The sequence below is a fragment of the Anguilla anguilla genome, chromosome 13 (genome assembly GCF_013347855.1).
Source record: "Anguilla anguilla isolate fAngAng1 chromosome 13, fAngAng1.pri, whole genome shotgun sequence".
NCBI classification, from domain to species: Eukaryota; Metazoa; Chordata; class Actinopteri; order Anguilliformes; family Anguillidae; genus Anguilla; species Anguilla anguilla.
The window spans coordinates 1,430,001-1,454,707 of NC_049213.1; the positions used below are offsets into that span (position 1 = coordinate 1,430,001).

A 24,707-nucleotide genomic window follows, 5' to 3' on the forward strand; every position below is an offset into this window, starting at 1 on the left:
TAAGGGCTGTCTGTGCTAACACTATCCCTGTTTCTGTCGCTTTGCTAACACAGCAGAACAAAGGCAGGGGTGCAGGGGTGCAGTCGCTTTAGCTGAATCAGGACCTCGTTTCGAATCCAGACCGAAACAAGCTCAGACGCATCGGAACAGGCGGACGGGAACAGACCCACGCAGAATGAGGAACAACCTGATCCTCACCTGGCTATTAACGATAATCTGATTCGGACCGAATGTCGCAACCCGGTCTGAAAACACAGACCTCGCCAAACACAGGCTACGCTACGCTCGCTTGGTCCATGACTCACAGGGGCCTGTGGAAATGCAATTCTGCAGATTCGCCACTAGAGGCCGCCGGCTCACCGTTCAGCCAGGCCTCTCTTGGTGAGGCCGGAGATGATGATGGGGTCGAAGGGCTCCTCGGTGCCGGAGATGGTTATGCCCAGTGGTCCGCCATACCTCTTCAGCTCCACCGTGTAGATTATGGAGCCTGAGGTCTCCTGTTCATCTGGGGCGGGGGGCACATCATACACATTTAAATACCATGAAGTCTTCTGCCTTACCCTCAGAACTATAGGGAAGTTCTGCATTTCCTGCCACCAAACCACAGTTTGAAGGGATGATGAGGGTGGCTCCATTACCCTCCATCACCAACGCTTAAATAATTTACAGGAATCTGTGAGGGACGTAAACATTTTTCCTGTTTGCCAGTTCACAATTCTGTGTTTTCAGGCTTTATAATAAATAACTGCAGACATAAAACGTTTTACCACAGACACTGGTGACGTGAGTAAACACATTGGCCCTGGTGATGGTGCCATTTAGACAGAAATCCTCCTGTCATTAGTGCCTTTTGAATCTGAGAAATACTGAGTAATGGTGATTGATTCATTCTTACAATTTTAAGTACATTTAGGAACATTTTCTGAATCCATACCTTTAATTTTCTGAATCTACGAGGAAAAAGGAGAGGCATTATGTCAAGTTTCATTCTTGTTTGGGGTGAGACTCACTTTCTTGAGCATATTTTATTTTTGTGGGACAAAGTATTATGTGTGACAAATCAGAAATGCAATATGGAAGACACATTATGTTTGTGGCCTTAAATCAGGGCGACTCAACTCCAGGTCCTGCGGTCCGCAGTGTCTGCAGGTGTTCGCTCCAACCATGGGCTACTCCATCTGATTTCACTAGTGAGCTTACTGTCCGAACCAAGGAGGTAAAATAGTGAAATCTGGTGGTGTAGTACATGGTTGGAGCAAATACCCGCAGACACTTCAGCCCTCAGGAACAAAAGTTCAGTAGCACCATTTTTAATCATGGTTTTTGTCTGGAGTGAACAATTTATTTAGGCTGGTTATAACCATGTAAAATATAATACACAGTACACCAATAGGAATGCAATACAGTGCAAGACTCAAATCCAAGGAGTCTAGGACTTAGGTCGTGGAGGCCTGTAGCATGTGCTGGTGTTGTCCCTGATTGAGTCCACACGCTTTGTTACTACAGTGAAAATTGGAGAATAATTGGAAGGAAAGCACGAAAGCTGAACTGAGCTGTACACAGCGACAGCTATGCGATACTGTTCACAGAGCACATCGGCAAGCAGGTCATGTTTGGAAATCAGGAGAACCTTCTCATCCTGTTTTTGGACACAGCAGAAGCGCTCGATGCGACAAATACACACAGTGTGAATTCACCACATGTTTAACACCACTGTTGCTCCTGTAGTCACGGTCATCCATAAGAAAATGTGTAGCTATGAAAAAATGATTCTCAGGGTGAATTCAGAGTTTCTTTGGGCTATGACTTCTAGGAAACAGAAAGTGTGCCCTTTCTCTCGGTCTGCCAGAAAAGGTGTGTGTTTCTCTTTCATTTCTCACACCGCCCAGAACCAGACAGACTCATACTGAGAAGTGGGAACAATAACATCTGCCATGTTTGGGCCTGCCCCTGGGGCCCGGGCGTGTTCCATAGTATCTGGCAAAGCTCATGACTTCTTAAATGAACATTAAGTGAAACGTTATAATAACTCAAGAACACAACGGCTGCTAAACTAAACTGTCAATCAGTGAGTGCAGTTACACTTTTGCTCTAAGAAAGAGCTGTTCTCATGATTTAAGTCCAACCTTAAGAACAGTCTTCATGAATAAGACCCAGGTGGCCCAGCTGCTTAAGTCTCCATTTGTAGGTCTCGACTAGACTTCTGCAAATAATATTGATGATTAGGACCCCCCCCCCCCCCCTTCCCAGCCACCCCCCTCCCCCCATCAAAGGGCCTGAGGCTTTATTTGGGGTTTATATCAATTCGATTTCAATTCAACTTAGGAAATGAATTGCCATTTAATTCATGATTTTAAATACGTGCTCTGATTTTTTAAACTAACTTACTAAACTGAAACACAGAACGAGGTTGTTAATTGACCCAAACCCTAGTTTTACCGCACAGTGACCAGAACAGGATTTTTAACAGACTCAAATCCTGGTTTGACCAAACAGTGACCAGAACAGGGCTGTTAACTGACCGAAACCCTGGTTTGACTGTACAGTGACTGGAATGGGGATTGTTGAGTTGACAGACCCAAAGCCTGGTCTGGCCGCACAGCTGAGTTTGTCGCTGCTCTGCTCACCGGAGTTGTCCTCGTCCTTGCGGATCTTGAGCTTGACCAGGTCTTCGCTCTGCTGCAGGATCTGCACCGCGTCCTCCATGGAGCAGTTCTCCAGCCGGATGTTATCTATGGCCAGCAGCTTATCTCCTGGCTCAAGTGTGCCAGTTCTGAACAGGGGGAAGGAGGGAGGGAGAGGGAGAGAGAGCGACAGAGTGTAAAAGGGAAAGAGTTACTTTCCATAAGCCATAGCTGCATATATATTATATTGTTATATATATTGTTAAAATAATGTAATATATTAACAATATCTGCAGGGTAATGACAGTTAGGATGTGAATACTGTATCTCTTTCCTTGTTAAGGAACCCTCTTTTTACAAAGGAGAATCTAATGGTAACTGGTAAGGAGGCTGTATTAGTAACACGCAACACGCAGTGCTGTTCAGCTCTGTCCTCCGAGGCTGAGACGGTTAAACAGACACAGCTGTGGTGAGCACAGACAGGGCCGCAGGACTGACATCCCCCGTGGTGAACACAGACATGACCGCAGTACTGACAGCCAGCCCCCGTGGTGAACACAGACATGACCGCAGGACTGACAGCCGGCCCCCGTGGTGAACACAGACATGACCGCAGTATTGACAGTCAGCCCCCGTGGTGAACATAGACATGACCGCAGTACTGACAGCCAGCCCCCGTGGTGAACACAGACAGGGCCGCAGCACTGACAGCCCCCATGGTGAACACAGACAGGCCACAGCACTGACAGCCCCCGTGGTGAACACAGACAGGCCGCAGCACTGACAGCCCCCGTGGTGAACACAGACAGGACTGCAGGACTGACAGCTGGCCCCTTCCATCACACGCGTGTGCGGTGAGCACACGGAAAACAGCGTTCCTGTCACGTGTTCGTAGGACGTGCTTCCTGCTGACGCTCCCTTCAGCACCCGGGCTGGAGTCAGAACTGGAGCCCCCCTGCGTCATTCTGACACCCCTACGCTGAATTTCTCAGAGGAGTCATGCCCTAGCACATCACGTAAGCCTGCTTAAACATGGAAGCAAGCAATAAGTAATACACAGTGCCCACTACTGTAAGAAATAGTATTCAATGCCAAAGAATTGACAATTCTAACTGACAAGTTCTCTCTTATAGTATGTTTTGAATATAGATAGAGAGAATGTACACACTCAAGTCCCCGGTAGTAAGTGTTAATTCACACATACATTAGGCCAGCATTGTCATGGACTTCATAAGGAAGGAGACAGTGAACAGATCCTACAATGTTCTGAGCTGGAAGGACAGGATGATGGAGTGGACACTGTCTCTCCCTGGTGGACACAACCGGGATAATTTTTTACCATAAAAAAAATAAATAAATAAAAAAGGCAGAATGCTTACAGAGTGCTCAATAAAGCATGTTTGTGCTTATATGAATGAGTGGTTATAATCTCCAGGGATCTCTGATAGAGCAGTGCCCATAGTTTATGGAAACAACCTAAGAGATGAGAACCCTCATGAGTAATCTATTTTTGGAAAATCAGGTCTTTTTAAAACTATACATATTTCTTTGTCTATGATAAAAACTTCAAGTGACGTTTGTAATCCGTGGAGTGTAAATATTATTCTTCTGAAACAGACAGCAGAATGAACCGAAGTCAAACAATATAGAACAAACCTGAAAAGTGCAAAATACAAAGAATAATTAGGGTGCACTGAAAATTTAACATTACTTAATAAATTTAATTTTACCCTCCCCCATGGGGATGACGTCTTTCAGATGAGACGTTAAACCAAGGTCCGGACTCACTGTGGTCATTAAAAGATCCCACGGCACTTATCGCTAAGAGTAGGGGGTTCCCCCGTGTCCTGGCTAAATCCAAGATCTAGCTCTCGCAAACTTCCACCAAAATCATCCCCAGATTTAATTGGCTAAAATATGTTCTCTCCCTCTCCACCGTCACTAATGTGTGGTGAGCTTTCTGGCGCAAAATGGCTGCCGTGCATCACCCAGGTAGGTGCTACACATTGGTGGTGGGTGAGGTGAGTTCCCCCTGACTGTAAAGTACTTTGAGCATTCGGAAAGGTGCTATATAAATGCAAGGATATTATTATATATTACACTTGACTGACAATAGTAGCTTAATTTGTTTGGTCTGTCATTTCAGGTTTATGCCTATGTCCTGAAGTACTGCCTGGACCAGACTCACTCTGTTCAAATACCAAGTTCACTTACTCCCCAAATCACATGTGAAGCATACATTTCATAACTTCAACTTTTCATTCTGGAAATCTTTGTTAAAATAAGTAATGGAATATTTTTGATAATGTATACATTTTTCTTATAATTAAAATGATAAGCTATCGATGAGTGTATGATAGTCCAATTACACACTTGCTCACAAGCTCCCTGTTTCATGGAAATTTTCATCAAATAAAATAAACATTAAATATGAATGTTCTATGCAAACTGCTGCAGACAAATGTAATCTCCTGTGGTTGTGTAGGAGTTTGTTTTAAGTTCTGCTTTTGTCTTTTGCTCTGGGGTTAAACTAAGATCCTTTTTGTAATAGTACTGGGGTGTTATCACCAGATTCCAAGTCAAATTCCAACTAAAACTGGTTAAAAAAACAATTAAAAACAGCCCCTATTCAAACCACAGCTTTATTGGAATCATTTTCTGCACAATTACATACGGAGCCAGGAGGTGGATCTAACATCTGTCTTTTTTGGCTATATAGCCTGATAAGTACAAGACATTTAAAACCATCATTGTCACCGTGAGTACTGTTCATTAGGCCACTGCTCAAGCAAATACTGAATTAAAAAATGAGACACTTTCTGCTTATGTTTGTAAAATAAATTAAGACAACCCCATTAATTAAGAATGTATTACAATAATTATTCCAAACCTTTCTTGCCTAGTTGGTATACTTTTCAGATGAAATCATGGGTTGTGATTTTTTTTTGTCCTTTTTAAAAAATGTACTGCCCGGTTGTGGTCAGACACTGTCTATGGCTCAAGAAATTATCTGAAACTGGAAAGGTGCTCATTCACAGTCCATTACACCACCCTAGTCAGCAATTCCTCCACCATAATAAAATCCTGCCCAGCACATATAAATTCACCCACCAGAAAACAAAAACAGCTCATAAACTATGCACAATCCAAAATAAGACATGTACATAAGTAAATTTCCACATAAATATTGCTCATCTAATATGCATGTGTATATATACAAGTAGGGGACCAACAGCAGTGAAGGATTGTAATAGCTCTGTAATGATGTGGGGTCAGTTTTTGCACTCAAACCATTAGAAGCCAAGGTTGAAGTCCATCATTACTTCTGATGGGTCATTACAGAGAGATCATCGTCACGATCATTGAGCATGTCTTTGCTCCAGAGAGGGGTATCTTTCTAAACAGCGTGAGTAGCCACCCCTGTGGACAGAGGAACAGGACACTGCTGCTACATGTAGGTCATCAGTCCCGAATCCAATCCAGAATGTAAGGGATGTTGTGATGGCAAGTTTTTTACTTTTTGATCAAAGAATTCGGGTCCCTGACAGTCTGTGCCACGAAACACACAAACCAAAACTGGGCTTGTGTGGTGCCTGTTTTCTGTCCGCTACCCCACCTGCACTTCCATACAGCTGATTCTTGTGATGGATTTCCTAAACAGAAACGGTATGTCTGGGCACAGCCTCTGTGCACCACTTCTCACAGTGAACCTTCTGAAACTTCTAAAAAAGGATCCCTCTCTAAATTCTGACTTTAATCAGGAATGCTGGGAACTGGTGTTTTATGATCACACAGGCTAATAATAATAATAATAATAATAATAATAATAATAATAATAATAATAATAATAATAATCTGGTGACAGTGCTCAGTTAATAATCTTAGAAACATAATGACCAACTATTGCAAATAAATCTTGAAGCAGTCTTCTGGGAACAATACCCATGAAGAAGAAGCTGAGTTAATTGAAGCTATAATAGCATCAAGATCCTTGGGTGTAATTTCAGTAGAAGATTCTGTAGTTCTGTGCCATTGACCTTACCTGTGTGCCATGCTCCCCTTAATGTCAGAGATGATCAGCGGTTCATCCCTACCTGTGTGCCCTGCTCCCCTTCTTAATATCAGAGATGATCAGCAGTTCATCCCTACCTGTGTGCCATGCTCCCCTTAATGTCAGAGATGATCAGTGGTTCATCCCTACCTGTGTGCCCTGCTCCCCTTAATGTCAGAGATGATCAGCGGTTCCTCTGTACCTGTGTGCCATGCTCCCCTTAATGTCAGAGATGATCAGCGGTTCATCCGTACCTGTGTGTCCTGCTCCCCTTAATGTCAGAGATGATCAGTGGTTCATCCCTACCTGTGTGCCATGCTTCCCTTCTTGATGTCAGAGATGATCAGCGGTTCATCTGGCTTCTTGCTTGCTTTCGGGGGCAGAAGAGAGACAAAATTACACACACATAAACACACATACAAAAGCCAAGAAATACAGACATGAACACCTATAAACACTGTATTTGCAATATGTATACTACATATGTAGCTTGCGTGTTATAAAAAAATTATACATCCTTAATCAACTAATCTCTCTGTGATTCAATGAGAAAGATGTTATGAGTCAAAAGGCAGACAGTATCCATTTTTAAAACATGGAGGAGGTTTATTTCTGTAACTCTCTTTGAAGTCTGTAACACTTTTAATTAATTAAAACTGCGAGAGCAGTCAACTGCTCCCGGCTTCATGAAAGAAAGAGAGAGAGAGAAAAGCAGCGGACCAGGAGAGGAAGTATGGCCTCTAATAAAAAAGAGGTTAACTGATACGAGGCATTTCCAGGTGAGCTGGGAGAGACAACGAGCGGCCCATCCCTCAGCTCTCCAGAGAAAATGACCCCTGACTGCAGATAGCCTGGGAAAAAGTATTTTTCCACAAACGCTGCTTCAGGAATCGCACATCCCAGGATACCTCATGGATCTGCCCAGGGCTATCGTCCCTGTTCCCAGATGAAAAATTCCCACACATGACTTCGAGCAGAGCTGGGTGGTCTATCCTGGATGAGCCCCACAGCCAGACAGCACCAGCGGGAGAAAACACTGAACACAACAGCCAAAATTATGCCAAAAGGGAACTGGGAAAAGCTGACCATAACGACCATACTGTAGAACCAAGAGCAGCAAAAAGCACCACCATGTCAAACATTACTGTCTTATTTAACATATGGGACAGCCTAGTGTATGTGGATTACACAGTACAATTACTGTCCTACAGAATTTAAAAGTATCACAGCTTGCTCCCATGCAAATAATATAGAAAAACTGGAAAAGCATCTAAATAAATGGCAGGATTTTGTGCCTCGCCATTCAAAATATGCTAAGTAACATTCAACCAACTATCTGTTAAACTATCAGCAGACAGAAAAAAACAGAAAACTGAATTACATTAAAAGAAAATGGGTTAGAGAAATTAAAATGCATCTTTACTTCAAAGCAATATGGTCATAATGTGCATAATTAGTCCTCTTTCCAAAACAAATTTGTCATGGTTCTGTGGTTTGTCTTTTTGGGCCGCCAGATGGCGGCACTTAAGTTTTTAGTTCTCTTCCTTTACCCTGTTTAATTGTATTATTGTTTTCAATTATTCAATTATTGTTTTTTTTTGGTTGTCTCGTTTTCCCTTCCCTCTCTGTGGCCTGATTGTGCATTGTGCCCTCCTGTGTCTCGTTAGTGTCTTGTCTATTTAAGTTCTTTTCTTCCCTGACTCAGGTGCTGGATCCTTGTGTGTTTCTGGTTGTGTTTTCGCGTGTGTGTTTCCGCATGTTTTTCCTGCCTCTGTATTTCCACCCGTGAGTTCCTGCCCTGCCCAAGTACTGTTTTGCTGTTTTCTTTTTGAAGAACTTTTGAGTTTTTTGGATTTGCCCTGATTTGTTCCTGAGTTTTTGTTATTAAAATCTTCATTTCATTTACCGTTTGGAGTTTTGAGTTTTTTCCCCCACTCTGCTTTTGGGTCCTAACGTTCGCGTGACACAATTTTATGCCACCAATTCAAGCAATGAAAGAAGCAAAGTAAATAAAAAAGACTGAATTCACCTCTACATGAGAGGGAAATGAGCCATCTCCTGCAGAGATTGTCACATAACATGCATGTGATATGATTCTGATTGATTCTGTAACCCCAGCAGATCCCTGTGGCTCTCCAGAACCAGGGCTGGGGACCCCAGCAGACCTTGTGGCTCTCCAGGACCAGGGCTGGGGACCCCAGCAGACCCTGTGACTCTCCAGGACCAGGGGTCCAGGACCAGGGCTGGGGACCCCAGCAGACCCTGTGGCTCTCCAGGACCAGGGCTGGGGACCCCAGCACGTTGAACTTTCACGTTGAACTGTATAGTTCTCTTCAGTGGCCGTGTATTTCTTACATAAAGACTGCAAACCCCAAAGAACACATTCAACCATGACCTCTGTGTTTGTAATTGTACAGTTGATTGTTCTGTCACAACTGCAACTACAGAGTCAAAGCTTTCACACGTCCAAATTCGCACAACTGTGACACAGACTACTTCATTTTCTCCTTGACTGTTCACTGTTCTCCTTGATCAGATCAGATCATAAAGACATCAGTGTTAAAAAAAAAAAAAAAACACAGAAGGGGAAGTGAGTCTAATATAGTCTAGTCTATACACTACACTGCAAAAAATAACTCTCTTATCAGGTGTTTTAGTTTTAAAATCTTTTTTTCTTTCTCTCAAGTAGAAAATATTAGCTTGCTTTCAGTTACTTTTTTCTTGACAAGTGAAGATGGCAAATCTTGAAATAAGCCAAACTGTCTCACCTCGTTGGCAATCGTTTTATCCTACTTAGCAAACAATAACTGAAATAAGATTAAGCCTAAATATAAGACTAATATACTTAAGATATTATTATTTTTTGCTTTTTGCAGAGTGTGGTATCAAGGACAGAAATAGCAGCAGGGAGAGTCTAGCAGAGAGAAAGACGCAGAGCGAATATTTCTCCGTGCATTATGGCAGGCGTTCACTATGCCACGCTGGAAAAGAAGAAAACGCAGAAAAACAAAAAGGAGCTGGGAGCAGAAGCTCGGGGTGTGATGAACACATCATCTGCAGCGCTAATAACAAGCTCAGACGTCTCAGCTAAAAGAAGCAGGAAAACACAGAAAAATATGCCAGGAGCACGTGTGAGAATAGAACCAAAATAATGAGAATATATTGTGGAAAAGATTATGGGGAAAGATCTAGTTTAATGAGAAGTATCCTACCAACAGCCCTGCATGCAACAAAATATATTTTTCAATGTATGGAGGTGCCAGTATATTGCCATAGTTCATTTGTGATTTTGTGTGACTTTGAACCTTGGCAGACCCTTGGTGGGTCGGGGGATGGGGGGGTGGGGGGGCACAGATTTGCATTCGCCGAGAGGCTCACCGCTAATGGTGATGCCCAGCTCCACTCCTTTCTTCTTGGGAAGCTTCACGTGGAACGTTCCACTGCTGGGAACCACCGACTCTACGGGGGGGAGGGGGGAGGGGGGAGGGGGAACACACACACTGTTCAGAGCTTTGTATGGCCAGAGGGCCTATCTCTAATAAAAACATATGGGGAATCTTTTGCAGTTTTTGTAGACCTATAAAGTGTTTGTTAGTGGCATGAAAACACCCGTTTGTATGAATTACATGCTTACATTTTAAGGACCTTTTTTTATAAATAGGATTTTGTTATCTTTATCAACAACCAGCAGTAACCGTGCAGTGTATTAAAATGGGTAAGGAGCTGGTCTTGTGACTTAGAAGTCACAGGTTCAATTCCCTTGTGGGAGACTGCTGTTGTACCCTTGAGCAAGGTACTTAACCTGCATGCTTCAGTATATATCCAGCCTTATAAATGGATGCAATGTAAATGCTGTGTAAAAAGTTGTGTAAGTCGCTCTGGATAAGAGCGTCAGCTAAATATATGTAATGTAATGTAAGCTGGACCTTATCTAAACATAGCTCAATGCCAATATATTGCATTGTCAATGTAGATGGCATCATTTTTAATGAAAAAATTGCTTTCTTTGATTTAATGCTTGCATTTTTGCAACAGTAATAATGAGCTTAAAAAGGCACAATTGTGTATGCTACTTCATTCTGTTGACAGTCCATAACTCCAAGGTTCTGATGTATTATCATAAAAAACAAGCCATTCAACCCATCAAGGCTTAATATCTAGAGTTTAGAGAATATTCAGCACTCCAAAGGTCTCTGCTCTACAACACGACTTGGCAAACCATTCTACTAAGTGATAACTCTCAACGTAAAAACTTCCTGGTAGCAGTGTGAAATTTCTTTACTTTCTGATTTTTGATAGTTAACTAATAACACAAATGAATAACAATCGTAGTATGCAGAAAGAAAACACAGAAATGGGTCATATCCTTTTATAATCCTGTACTTCAGATGCACCACATTACATACATACTTTTCATAAACAACTACCATAACCATAAATCACACTCCGTATCTATGACACTCATTCAGTTTCAAAGTTTGGAAAGTATATTTGAAATATCCAGCTGTTAAACCCAAATGTGAAAGAAATGTCTAACTTCAGAAATGTCCCACATAAATGAAATGAGACCATGTGATGGTCAAGGGCTGGTACCGCAAAAGCATATTAAATAAATATCTAATTATATCTCTAAATAAATATCTCTGAGCTGAGGAATGTTCTTCTACCAGCACTCTCAGAGTAACCCTAACCCTAACCCTTATCAGTCAAATTTGGGGCTTCAGAAACCATGACTTTCCAAATTTCACTGACTTCCTCTACTATGACCAACTCATAATATACACTACATGGCCAAAAGTATATGGACACCTGACATCCAACGTCTCATGCAAAATTATGGGTATTAATATGGAGTTGGTCCACCCCTTGGTCCTATAACAACTTCCACTCTTCTGGGAAGGCTTTATACAAGATGCTGGAGCATTGCTGCAGGGATTTGATTCGATTCAGCCAGAAGAGCACTAGTGAGGTCGGGCACTGATTGATTGATTAGGCCTGGATTTCCAATTGACCCCCAAAGAGTTGGATGGGGTTGAAGACAGGGCTCTGTGCAGGCCTGTCAAGGCCTTACACACCGATCTCAACAAAATCATTTCTATATGGACCTAAACCCATTTCCATGGCATGTGGCTGCCACCCATACCCATAGTATCCTGTAGTCACCAGTTTTCTTCCAGCATGGCTGAAACACAAAACATCTGCAGGATATTGTGTTCCACTGCATGCTTACACTGAGGGAGAGCTGGAGAACCAGAAATCACATAAGAGCCTTCGATAAAAGCCTGATACTGTGAGTACATTAAAAGTAACTGAGTGATACAGCGATAAATACACTGCCCCTTTACAGTATATTAAAGCTTTGCTGCAGTATATTAAAGTTCAGTGAGTAGCACTGTTGCTTCACAGCAAGAAGGTCCTTGGTTTGAATATCAGCTGGGACCTTTCTGTCTGGAGTTAGCATGTTCTCCCCATGTCTGCGTGGGTTTCTTCTCGCAATCCGAAGACATGCAGGGTAGATGAACTGCAGTGTCTGAATTGCCCCTAGGTATGAGTGTGTGAGTGAACAGGGTGTGTATGCGCCTTGCGCTGGACTGGCGACCTCTCCGGGGAGTATTACTTAATACATGCTGGGATATGCTCCAGCACCACCTGTGACCCTGTCCAGGAATAAGCAGGTTAGATAGTGGACGGAAATAACTTGCAATGGGACTGCAGATTTATTTTAGCTGTTTGGGCTCGGACGGCGTTGCCAAGCTTATTTCAAAATAACTTACTTTTTCATTTTTTTTCTACTTCATTTTCAATTTCCCGAAATCTCTACACAGTCACAAACAATTCATCATCACAATCAGGTTTTGTCAGCCTAAGAAAATCAGATATACACAAGGTGTGGAAGAAAAGAGGAGGAAATCTCAAACCTGCCACATCAAATTCAATCTCCAGAGTGACTTTATTGGTCAGAGCGGCGTCTCGGAGCAGCTGATTGGCCTCCTCCAGTGTTCCGTCCTCTGTGGGAATGCTGTTGATTGACAGGAGCCTGTCTCCCACCTGGAGCAATCCGCACCTGTGGGACACAACAAGAACACATGAGACTGATGCGTTCCCAAATCCACATCAAAGATTAGGTTCATCATCTCAGACTTCAAACCGTGACAACATGAGGAATTTTTATCCGCAGATCTCTGGCTGATTTAAATGTGGCTGACAGTCACCCTTTGTTTTCTTGGTTGGATTTTCTGCCAGCAACCATTTTCTGGCCAACAGTACAACGAGCTGCCACAGTGGTCCTCCAGCAGACTGGCAGGGCAAAGCAGCTTTGAGGAGCACCTGCTGTTAGAGAGTGTGAAACAGCGTCTGAGTGGCCCTGCCCCTTGGCTTACTGCTGTAGTGTTAGCAGTGCTATGTTGCTGTTCCTAAAGGTGCTGGCTTGCTTGACATATAAAAGTCATGACTGAGATCAAAAATATTCCTACTTTTTTATTTTATTATATTTTTTATATTCATCCCCAAAGTTGACTTACACATATACTTAAGTGAGACTTGCATTTCCCAAAAAAAACGTCAAAACAAGACTGGAGCTCAAACCTGCTCTGACGGGTGGACCAGTGAGCTGAGTGACAGGGTGAGGGTTAGGGTTAAAATGAGTGACAGGGTGAGGGTTAGGGTTAAAATGAGTGACAGGGTGAGGGTTAGGGTTAAAATGAGTGACAGGGTGAGGGTTAGGGTTAAAATGAGTGACAGCGGTAACACCAGAGTCTCTTTGTCTCTCATGCAGGCGCTCTGCTGTACAGGCGCTCTGGTGTACAGGCGCTCTGGTGTACAGGTGCTCTGGTGTACAGGCGCTCTGGTGTACAGGTGCTCTGGTGTACAGGTGCTCTGCTGTACAGGCACTCTGCTGTACAGGCACTCTGGTGTACAGGCGCTCTGGTGTACAGGTGCTCTGGTGTACAGGCGCTCTGGTGTACAGGTGCTCTGGTGTACAGGTGCTCTGCTGTACAGGCGCTCTGGTGTACAGGCGCTCTGCTGTACAGGTGCTCTGGTGTACAGGCGCTCTGGTGTACAGACGCTCTGGTGTACAGGCACTCTGGTGTACAGGCGTTCTGGTGTACAGGCACTCTGGTGTACAGGCGCTCTGCTGTACAGGCGCTCTGCTGTACAGGCGCTCTGGTGTACAGACGCTCTGCTGTACAGGCGCTCTGGTGTACAGGCACTCTGGTGTACAGGCGCTCTGGTGTACAGGCACTCTGGTGTACAGGCGTTCTGGTGTACAGGCACTCTGGTGTACAGGCGCTCTGCTGTACAGGCGCTCTGGTGTACAGGTGCTCTGGTGTACAGGCACTGTGGTGCTCTGCTGTACAGGTGCTCTGGTGTACAGGCGCTCTGCTGTACAGGTGCTCTGGTGTACAGGCGCTCTGCTGTACAGGTGCTCTGGTATACAGGTGCTCTGCTGTACAGGTGCTCTGGTGTACAGGCACTCTGGTGTACAGGCGCTCTGGTGTACAGGCACTCTGGTGTACAGGCGCTCTGCTATAGGCATCAGAGCAATGGGGACACACTGAACTGCCACCTGCCTGAAGCAGCAGGTGCTGTACTGAGACAGGACCCAGTCACAGCCTCTGAGCACCAATCAAACACTTCGCTTTCTAAATGAGACAAATAAATGATCACATAGAGAAAGCCTGAACAACCAGAAATTATTTTGAATGCAGCTAAAATTGTTGAGTGCAGCAATGCTGATGCAGTTCAAAAATATTTTTAGCAGATAGTTGTAGCCCAGACACACATATTCAAATATCTGGATTAAGACAATGCGACACAAGGTGAGCATTGCTGCCAACCGTCATCACCTCTTTCCTGTGGTAAGCACACGGTCTGAGATGCTCGGGGGGCGGGGTTATTGGCAGAGAGGCTTGGAGGCCAGACGGGGTTCGAGGGGGGATGGCAGCTAATCACGAGCTTCTTGCACACGGTATAAATCTATGCTTGCTTTCACCGGAACTACACTTTTTATTGTGTCCAACGTAAATAGCATGATGCTCAATTAGCGACAACTAAGCAAATTATTTGATAAACTTCCTAGAGAAACTTTTTCTTTGAGGTTCATGTCTTATAAGCCACGAGAGGGAGGTCAAAGGAACAAATGTGTATTTCTCAAAAGCGGATTTCTCAAGAAATGGTTATGCACTATGGCTGCCAGGTTTAGAGTTTCTCAAAATGACACAACCTGCACAGCTGGAGGCGTAATCGCGAACGAGGTCAGCAGCTGTTCACATCAGTTACTCTGACTGGATTATACTGCCCAGTTGGTACCACAAACCAAACCTGTCCAAATAATTTGAAAAGTGGACATTCCAGCCAAAAACTGGACGTCTGGCACCCCCATTATGCACCGAACATTGTAATCTAATGGGAAAATAAAGTGTGGCACAATTTAAAGGCGGCAGGTTTTTAAAAACAGCACTTGCCGGTCCTGGGGTGTGCTCAAGGTTAAATCCCGACCTTGAATCTCACTGGGTGTGTGTAAATCCTCCAGTGTGAACCATGCAGTCCTGGCCCAGATACCCAAGTAATATAAACTTCTAATCCAGCTTGATAAGACTGCCAACAGGACTTCCTATGAAGTACAAAGAGCCTGCCGTTTTAAGTTTGAGGAGCCCGATAGCCAAGCCCCTCATCAATTAAACATATCAAACACTTGTCTGCATTCCAGCTACTGGTGATGTATAATAAATGAGTAGGAAAGGCCAGATGAAGCAAGAGGACCCTGCGGTGTGTGTGTGTGTGTGTGTGTGTGTGTAATCACACCGTCCATGTCGTCAGTGATGGCGGGACATTCTGTCCGGGCTCTGACAGCAAAGTGGCCCGGCCCACGATGAGAGCAAACTGTACAGGGCCGGATTTCGACAGAATGACCAACGACGTTTACGCCAGGAAACTCAAACACCGGCCCAGGGGGGCCGCAGCGTCTGCTGGGTTTTTGTGCGTAACAGCTGTAATTGTCAAATTTAATTCTTTAATTGGCTGAAGAGTCAACACAACATGTTTACCAAACCCAGACTGAAAGAAAACCATAAATCCTGCAGATACTGTGGCTGCTGCAGCCAGGGCTGGATCATACCAGTAATGGACCCCTGGGCAAAACACTTCAGAGCCCCCCAAGTGGTAAATTATGCAAACTAATGCGTGTAAAACTATTGGCCCATAGAGCCTATTGGTCTGAGGCTCTTGGGTGGTAAGACTGCAGTCAGACGCCTCTAACCTTAAGCACCGCATCATGGTGGGAACAAACAGGATGACAGAGGCTCCATTCGAACGACACGTCCCTCTCAGTCCCCAAGGGAACAATGATACCTGGCAACGCCGGCACAGCTTTGGGGTGTGACTGCTGTTTAATACTGACACAAGCGTTATTCTCTCCAAGTTGGTGCAATCAGTTCTGCTGATTGCAATATTTGGAAGTTTATCGCTACAAGTGTTCACACAAAATGTGGAAACAAATCTTTTGTGTATTCTTAATCTTGTTTGAGCCGTAAATCCTTAACTTATGTCATGCAGTCAAATTTATCAATCAGTCACTAAACTGAAATCATTGCAGCTCAGTTGCTGTTATTAAAATGAAGGAGTGCACTCATTAGAAAGCAAAACAGCCCCCTAGTCCTCCCCCAGTCTGTGATCACAATCTCTCCCAGTCACCCCCAGTCTGTGATTATAATCTCCCCCAGTCCCCCCAGTCTGTGATCACAATCTCTCCCAGTCCCCCCCTAGTCTGTGAGCACAATCTCCCCCAGTCCCCCCCAGTCTGTAATTACAATCTCCCCCAGTCTGTGATTACAATCTCCCCCAGTCCCTCCAGTCTGTGATCACAATCTCCCCCAGCCCCCCCCCCCAGTCTGTGATCACAATCTCCCCCAGTCTGTGAGCACAATCTCCCCCAGTCCTCCCCAGTCTGTGATCACAATCTCCCCCAGTCCTCCCCCAGTCTGTGATTACAATCTCCCCCAGTCCCTCCAGTCTGTGATCACAATCTCCCCCAGCCCCCCCCCCCAGTCTGTGATCACAATCTCCCCCAGTCTGTGAGCACAATCTCCCCCAGTCCTCCCCAGTCTGTGATCACAATCTCCCCCAGTCCTCCCCCAGGCTGTGAGCACAATCTCCTCCAGTCCCCCCCAGTCTGTGATCACAATCTCCCCCAGTCTGTGAGCACAATCTCCCCCAGTCCTCCCCAGTCTGTGATCACAATCTCCCCCAGTCCTCCCCAGTCTGTGATCACAATCTCCCCCAGTCCCCCCAGTCTGTGATCACAATCTCCCCCAGTCCTCCCCAGTCTGTGAGCACAATCTCCCCCAGTCCTCCCCCAGTCTGTGATTACAATCTCCCCCAGTCCCCCCAGTCTGTGATCACAATCTCCCCCAGTCTGTGAGCACAATCTCCCCCAGTCTGTGAGCATAATCTCCCCCAGTCCCCCCAGTCTGTGATTACAATCACCCCCAGTCCCCCCTAGTCTGTGATCACAATCTCCCCCAGTCCCCCCAGTCTGTGATCACAATCTCCCCCAGTCCCCCCAGTCTGTGATCACAATCTCCCCCAGTCTATGAGCCCAATCTCCCCCAGTCCCCCCCAGTCTGTGATCACAATCTACCTCAGGTTTAAACCCCTAGACCACAGAACTGCAAATCGCAGAATTGACCTTCAAAAAAGGAATCTCTGCTTTTGCACAGAATTTTGCATTTTCTGCCTTGTCAGATGGTCTTCAATGCACTTTACATACCCTTAAAAAACCTATTAAAAAGTGGGGAGGGTTGTGCTAGGAACACTGTGCTGAGTAAGTAACCATCATATTAACGTTTTAGTTTAGCCATTAATATACCCCAAACTAACACTGTTTTCTAGCCTTTAGTTCACCAATTTAGTACACCATCAAACTTAAAAGTAGTCTAAGCTTCTAACGTCAAAGGTCAAAGAAATTAATAAAATCTGCCTGTCCATCCATTATCTAACCAGCTTGTCCCTGGACAGGGTCACAGCTTCATTTAGAAGGATGTGATATAGACAGTATCTCAATGGGATTAAACCAGGGCAGTAGCTCAAGTGAACTAGCAGAGCTCTGTGTGTGACAGTATGGCCTATAGCCTGGCCTAGGCTCTGGAGAGTCAGGGATTTAAACTCATAAGACTATAGGCTAAATGACTAGAGATAAGAGTACTAGAGACTAGATTGGAATAATTTTAGTCAGTGCTGCATGTCTTTTTTTCAACCAGTTCATCATTATCATTGGCAGGGAGGTTGAACGTTGGGCTTGCAATGCAACCTCAATGGGATTAATCCACACAAAAACAAAATTGTCATCTGGGCTCACTTTAACAGGTCATTTAACAAGGAAATATACAAAATCTTTTAAAAATTAAGCAAAGCCATTAAATTATTTGAAAAGTGCACTGACAGTTCAACAATGTTATTTTTTATTTTAGAAGTCAGAAATTATTATGATAATTTGAAAATTTGTTTATGAGCATTTGTGCCTGGACTTCACCAAAATCACTGGGGTCATTATAAAAAATCTAACCACATTGAAGGCATTATTACACATTTCATCACAAGAAAAACTCACTGATAAATTTTTTAGATGTTAATTACTTATTTATTGATATGATGGTATATTTTTGTGTCCTAAAAACATTACAGCTGCCAGCACCCTGAATAACTTAGCACTCTAAAGCCATTTCAGAAGCAAAATGGCACAAAAAAACAGCACACGCTATCTTATTCAAAATAACCCCAGAAGGGATTTTGTATTGGTGAAATGGAATGTTATTCAAATTGTAGCCAACCCCTGTCTTGACATCATCCTCTCAGGAAAAGGCACTATAAAACGTTTTTGCTATGTAATTGTGATTACTTTATTAATTTTGCATGTTTGACCATATCTTGTTCGACTTTCAGTTTTTGTCTAGTGAGTTTGTTTGCTGATTGGATTTTGTGTTTGACCATTGTCATGTTCTATTCAACTCTAATTCTGGCCTTAGTCCTTCTAGTCTCTGCCCAGTGTGGATTTTGTGTGTTTGACTCTATTTCGTTCAATTCGACTTGACTCTCGTTAGCCTCTCTGTTCACTGTTAGTAAGAGCGTTTTTTTATTTATTATTTGTGAAGGTGACTCTGGGTGGAATTTAAAATCTCTATTGGGGATACGCTATTCGGGCTCTTGGTCTCAGCCTGCAGATTAAGTATACCGAATCTCAGTGTTTAAAGCCGCCCCGTACCTGGCAAGCCTTCGAAGACTAGCCAGGTTAGTTGATTCTGGATAGGCAGATAGGGACCGGAGTTACTTGTCAGTCTGCAGTGATCATTTACTTTACCTATTACCCACTCTTTTCCCTTTTCCATCATAAACAGTCAAAATGGCTGCTGCTGGCAATCCTCCTTGTAATCGGGTCAAAGTTTTAGAAACATTTAATTCCATTGAGCTTTTAAAAATGAATAGTCTCAATCGCGAGGGCATCACAATAATAGTAGAAGGCACAGGAATGCAGTATATGCTCCCAAGCTTCTTTCTTGGCTTTTGAAGCGATCCAAAAATGCGACTCCACATTTCCATTTAATAAGGTCTTTCCTTTCATGAACCACTTGAGCAAAAACTAAAAGCTGTACTTGCATCCAGTTTGGTTTTCGTGTTTTCATTTTCAGGACAATGTAGCATCACATTTGATGTTGCTAGCCTAATAATTAAAAGGATGTTTAAATACACACTGACTCATTATTCTACGAGCTGCCAGACATGTAAGAGGCTGAAAATTAGCCAAATATATAGTTGACTAGTCAGTATATTATTTTTGGTTTCATGTTAAATCAGCAACAAATCTTTATTTGAGTATAGCAACATGATTAGTAGCTTGCTTCTGGCTACAGTATTTCTATGATGAATTTGCTGACACAGACCCATCCCCTATCAACCAATCACAGTGAGCATAGCAGGTAAGCTCATTCATGAAACATAACCTCATTCATAGCAATGAGGTCAACCCAGCCCCTCCCCATTCCTCAGTAAAAGTTGGTCACAGGAACTTTATGAATACAGGTTTTAAGAGGACACTCTTAGGAGCTTTAAGTGGCACTTAGGAGAACTCTTAGCGCTAAGATAAAATGTTTTGTGAATACGGCTCCAGGGTCACCAGTCTGACAGCCATTGATTTACTGACGTCAGTCTGCAGAAACTTTCCTCATCTTGCCAAGAGGGGTCGGGGCAAGAGAAAATTACTGAACCAGACATGGGTTTCGCTACTTCATTTAAAATTATTTCTTGTGATTCCCAATTGCTTCAGCCAGACATCATTTGCGCCAATGTGAATAGCATGTTTTTGTTTTGATAATTTACACTTGGTCTTAGCCAGCACTTTTAGATTTGTTCCTATGTCGGTCGCTTCCGCCCCAGGAGTACATTGAACTCTCTGAACTGTGGTGGTTAGAGTCACTATTTTCACATTTCTCAAAATAGAATTTAGAATTACCAGAGCTCTTTCAACAAGCTTCTCAGCAGGTGTGCTGGGAAGGGGAGGAAAACATGAAAACAGGCTTCTCAGCAGGAGAAATAAGAAGCAGAAATGGGAGAGGCAGAGGGGCAAAAGAAGCCACCACTTACATCACATCCAGAGTCTGGCAGACTGCAGCCAGTTAGCTCGTGGATGAACCGGAGATGGTTAGAGCTTGAGATTTTGAAACGCTGATAGCAGCCCAAAAGATTATTTTCGGAGGCAGCAGTCGAAAAAGTGAAGAAAGGATGAAAAACGAAGGAAAAATGATGCTCAGCTGCTGCTGTAGCAAGTAGGCTACGGTGCTCGTATGGTTCAGAAAGCAGACCGGAAAGCATTCCACCATCTTAAATATCTACCCATCCGCCTGCACGGCCTAGTCTTTATTTTAGATCTGTGATGGTGGCATGCCTTGTGTTCCCCTCCATGTTTATGTCTTCTGATTTTACAGCTAGCATGATGAAAGCCATACATTTCTAGAGCAGGGCCAGTCAACCCTGTTCCTGGTGATCTACTGTCCTACAGCTCAGGGGTTCCCTGACCAAATTATTAAGTCCTGTTTTACACAATAGCTGGTTTTAATTGCTGCCAGTGCTGAAAAAACCAGCCATATACAGATAACTGGTCACAAAGGGCAGGAGAACTTTCAGCGCTCGACCAGAGGAAATTCTGTTCAAACTTTCCCCCAAAATTCTGTCAAGTGTCACGGTGCTGAAAGGAAGTTGCAGCATCTGTCACAGGGCAGTTCAGGAGCTGATTTTGTTGATGCACACTGAGGTTTCTTTGTCTTTCTGTGTCCACAGCCACAGCAAAAGGATCACTAATACAATCCCATTCACTGGGCTCTGTCTGGAGGTTAGGGAAGCATTGTCCTAATACCCAAATTTGACATGAAAACCAGAAACAGATTTGGCCCTCGTGGCCACCTCTGATTTTGACAGTGGAAGTGACATGAGAGCCACCTGGAGTGTTTGACCCATCTAAAGCAATGGTGTCCCTTGTTTCTATGGCGCCAGTCTAACTGCACCACTGACAGGACTCCTCAGCACCCTGTCATCGACTCCCCCGGCTACACACCGCCCAGCTTCAGGCCCGACTCCACTCTCTACACACCGTCCAGCTTCAGGCCCGACTCCTCCGGCTACACACCGCCCAGCTTCAGGCCCGACTCCACCCTCTACACACCACCCAGCTTCAGGCCCGACTCCACCCTCTACACACTGCCCAGCTTCAGGCCCGACTCCCCCGGCTACACACCGCCCAGCTTCAGGCCCGACTCCACTCTCTACACACCGCCCAGCTTCAGGCCCGACTCCCCCGGCTACACACCGCCCAGCTTCAGGCCCGACTCCACTCTCTACACACCGCCCAGCTTCAGGCCCGACTCCCCCGGCTACACACCGCCCAGCTTCAGGCCCGACTCCCCCGGCTACACACCACCCAGCTTCAGGCCCGACTCCACCCTCTACACACTGCCCAGCTTCAGGTTTCCAGCATCAGCGGACGGGAGCACCTCACCTCTCAGCGGGACTGTCCGGCTCAATGAAGCGGATGACCGGGGGGGCCGAGAGCGTTTCCGTGGCGAAGATGCCCCCTTGGAGCTGGACCCCGAACCCGTTGAGGGGGTCACCCCTCAGGGTGATCTCGCTGGTCTCCGTGTGCACAATCTGCCCACCAGGCCCCACAGAACTAGACGCCAACGACACTGAGGGGGCAGAAAGAGAGAGAGAGTGGTTGAGTTGGAAAGAGAGAACAGTTGGAGGTGGAAAGAGAGAGCAGTTGGAGGTGGAGAGAGAGAGCAGTTGGAGGTGGAAAGAGAGAGCAGTTGAAGGCAGGAAGAGAGAGGTTGGAGGTGGAAAGAGACAGAGCAGTTGGAGGTGGAAAGCGGTTGGAGGAGGAAAGAGAGTGGTTGGAGGTGGGAAGAGAGAGGTTGGAAGTGGGAAGAGAGAGGCTGGGTTGGAAAAAGAGAGAGGTTGGAGGTGGGAAGAGAGAGGTTGGATGTGGAGAGCGGTTGGAGGTGGACAGCGGTTGCAGTAGAAAAGAAAGCAGTTGGAGGTTGAGAGAAAGCAGATGGAGGTGGAAAGAGAGAGGTTGGAAGAGGAAAGAGAGCAGTTGGAGGTGGAGAGTGGTTGCAGGAGAAGAGAAAGCAGTTGGAGGTGGAAAGAAAGAGGTTGGAGGAAGAAAGAGAGAGAGGTTGGAGGTGGGAAGAGAGAGGTTGGATGTGGAGAGCGGTTGGAGGTGGAGAGCAGTTGCAGTAGAAGAGAAAGCAATTAGAGGTGGAGAGAAAGCAGTTGGAGGTGGAAAGTGAGAGCAGTTGGAGGTGGGAAGAGAGAGTGGTTGGAGGTGGAAAGAGAGCAGTTGGAGGAGGAAAGAGAGAGAACAGTAGGAGTTGGAAAGAGAGAGAGGTTGGAGGTGGAAAGAGAGAGCAGTTGGAGGTGGAAAGAGAGAGCAGTTGGAGGTGGAAAGTGAGAGCAGTTGGAGGTGGGAAGAGAGAGCAGTTGGAGGTGGAAAGAGAGAGCAGTTGGAGGTGGAAAGAGAGAGCAGTTGGAGGTGGAAAGAGAGCAGTTGGAGGAGGAAAGAGAGAGAACAGTAGGAGTTGGAAAGAGAGAGAGGTTGGAGGTGGAAAGAAAGCAGTTGGAGGTGGAAAGAGAGCTTTCAACATACTTTCATTATTATTATTAGTATTGTTGTTGTTGTTAATATTATTCATAAACATGTACATTAATATGAAGAAATATCCCGTTATCGATACTCAGTTCTTTAAGATGATGTAGGATATTATTATTATTACTACAGAATTCTGGGAAGGCAATCCAGTTATTCTCAACCTGCTCTTGATAAAGTATGGATTTCACCATCAGTAATTTAAGCACCTCTCAAAATTGTGAGGTTAATCTCAAAGCCCCTCCAATGAAACTTAAAGATTAACAGCATTATAGCAGGAACTTTTTAACTAGAAATTCTTTTAGGATTAAAATCCCTTTTATTATGATTTTTAGAAGCAAGTTTCAGAAGTTGGCCCCAAGTCTCATGTCCTTTGCAGCACTATGGTCAATTAATGTCAATGACATGAGACTAGTTTGCTGTACCCAAAAATTCAGACTCCATTTTGACCATAAAGTTTGAGAACTGTCTCTTCTGTTGTTCAGTGATCAGCTGTATTAACAGATCAGCTTAGTCACATACTGTTCATATGATAAGGTGATTTCTGACCATAGTAGGCTTGACAAAACCACTGAAAACCATGCTTTTTATGAGTATTTCACACTACAATACTCGCTAAATAAAAGTATAACCTACTGCATTGTTAACTGTGATATTAAACAACTAATCAGTTCTTGTTTGAGTAAAAAGCTGATTACAACATTGTCCATGCAACAGGTGAGAGGTGTTGAATGAAAGTCTACTAAAGTCTACTACTTTTCAGTTAAGTGGGAGGATATACGGGTAACTTCATTTAAAGACAATGATAACATTTCAGTAATTTACATGGACTCACAACATAATACATCATCACTGGAAGGAATAATTTGGTCAAGAAGTATATAACTATAAATCATGGATCTCAAACTCAAATCCTGCAAGGCCTGACTGCTGGTTTTTAGACCATTCCAACCCTTGATACTTTATTTTTTTAAACAGAAAGCATACAGTCTGTCCCTCTTTCATATGTATAGCGGTGCAGTGAATAGTGCTGTTGAATCCAGGCCGCGCCCACATGTACGCTGGGATAGGCTCCAGCTTGGGCTTTCTGACCGAGAGACCTCAGACATCAGGAATCATTGACTACACCTGCAGCATCATCACGCTGAGCACCAGAGCCCCCCCGGGTTGCGTGTTCAGCCCACTGCTCTTCACACCCATGACTGTTCTGCCAAGAATAGCTAAAATCACATCATCAAGCCTGCTGACAACACGACAGCTGTAGGCCTTATCACCAACAATGATGAGTCAGTATACAGAGATGAGCTGGATTAGCTGGAAGATTGGGGCAATAACAACAACCTGCCTCTTAATGGAGATACAAAACAAAAGAGATGTTTGTTGTCTTCAGGAAGGCCCATGCTGGCCACTTCCCACTGCCCAACGGCTTCACCATGGAGACGTTCAGCTCTACCACAGTCCTCGGAGTGTACACTGCAGATGACCTCAACAGGACCCGTAACACCACCTCCCTCGCCAAGAAAGGCCAACGGCTTCTTCACTTCCTATGGAGACTGAGGAGAGCAAGCCTCTCCCTCCATCATCACCACATTCTACAGGGTTACCAGTTTGAGTGTCCTGACCAGCCCTATCACTGCCTGGTACGGGAATCGCAGTGCCACCGACCACAAGACCCTGCAGCAGATAGCAAAGATGGACGGAAGCATTATAGGGGTCCCCCTCCCTCCATTCAGGACATTTATCACAAACGCTGCACAAGCGAGGCCTCCTGTATTGTCAGTGACCCCTCCCACCCTTCCCATGTACCCTTTGCCCCCATCCCCTCCCCCCCCTTGCTGTCTGG

General features: G+C 44.7%; 1 protein-coding gene across 12 annotated transcripts in view; it reads right to left on the reverse strand.

Moving 5' to 3' along the window:
• The window catches only part of grip2b (glutamate receptor interacting protein 2b), a 363,734-nt gene that overhangs the window by 22,840 nt on the left and 316,187 nt on the right, over nt 1-24,707 (reverse strand). For all 12 annotated transcript variants that reach the window (XM_035389243.1, XM_035389239.1, XM_035389238.1 and 9 more), the window contains exons 12-17: nt 21,719-21,905; nt 12,594-12,739; nt 10,054-10,134; nt 6,982-7,045; nt 2,628-2,773; nt 361-505 (exon numbers count right to left, since the gene is read on the reverse strand). In XM_035389243.1, the coding sequence (XP_035245134.1) occupies nt 361-505; nt 2,628-2,773; nt 6,982-7,045; nt 10,054-10,134; nt 12,594-12,739; nt 21,719-21,905 (769 nt within the window). The remainder of the gene's footprint in view (nt 1-360; nt 506-2,627; nt 2,774-6,981; nt 7,046-10,053; nt 10,135-12,593; nt 12,740-21,718; nt 21,906-24,707) is intronic.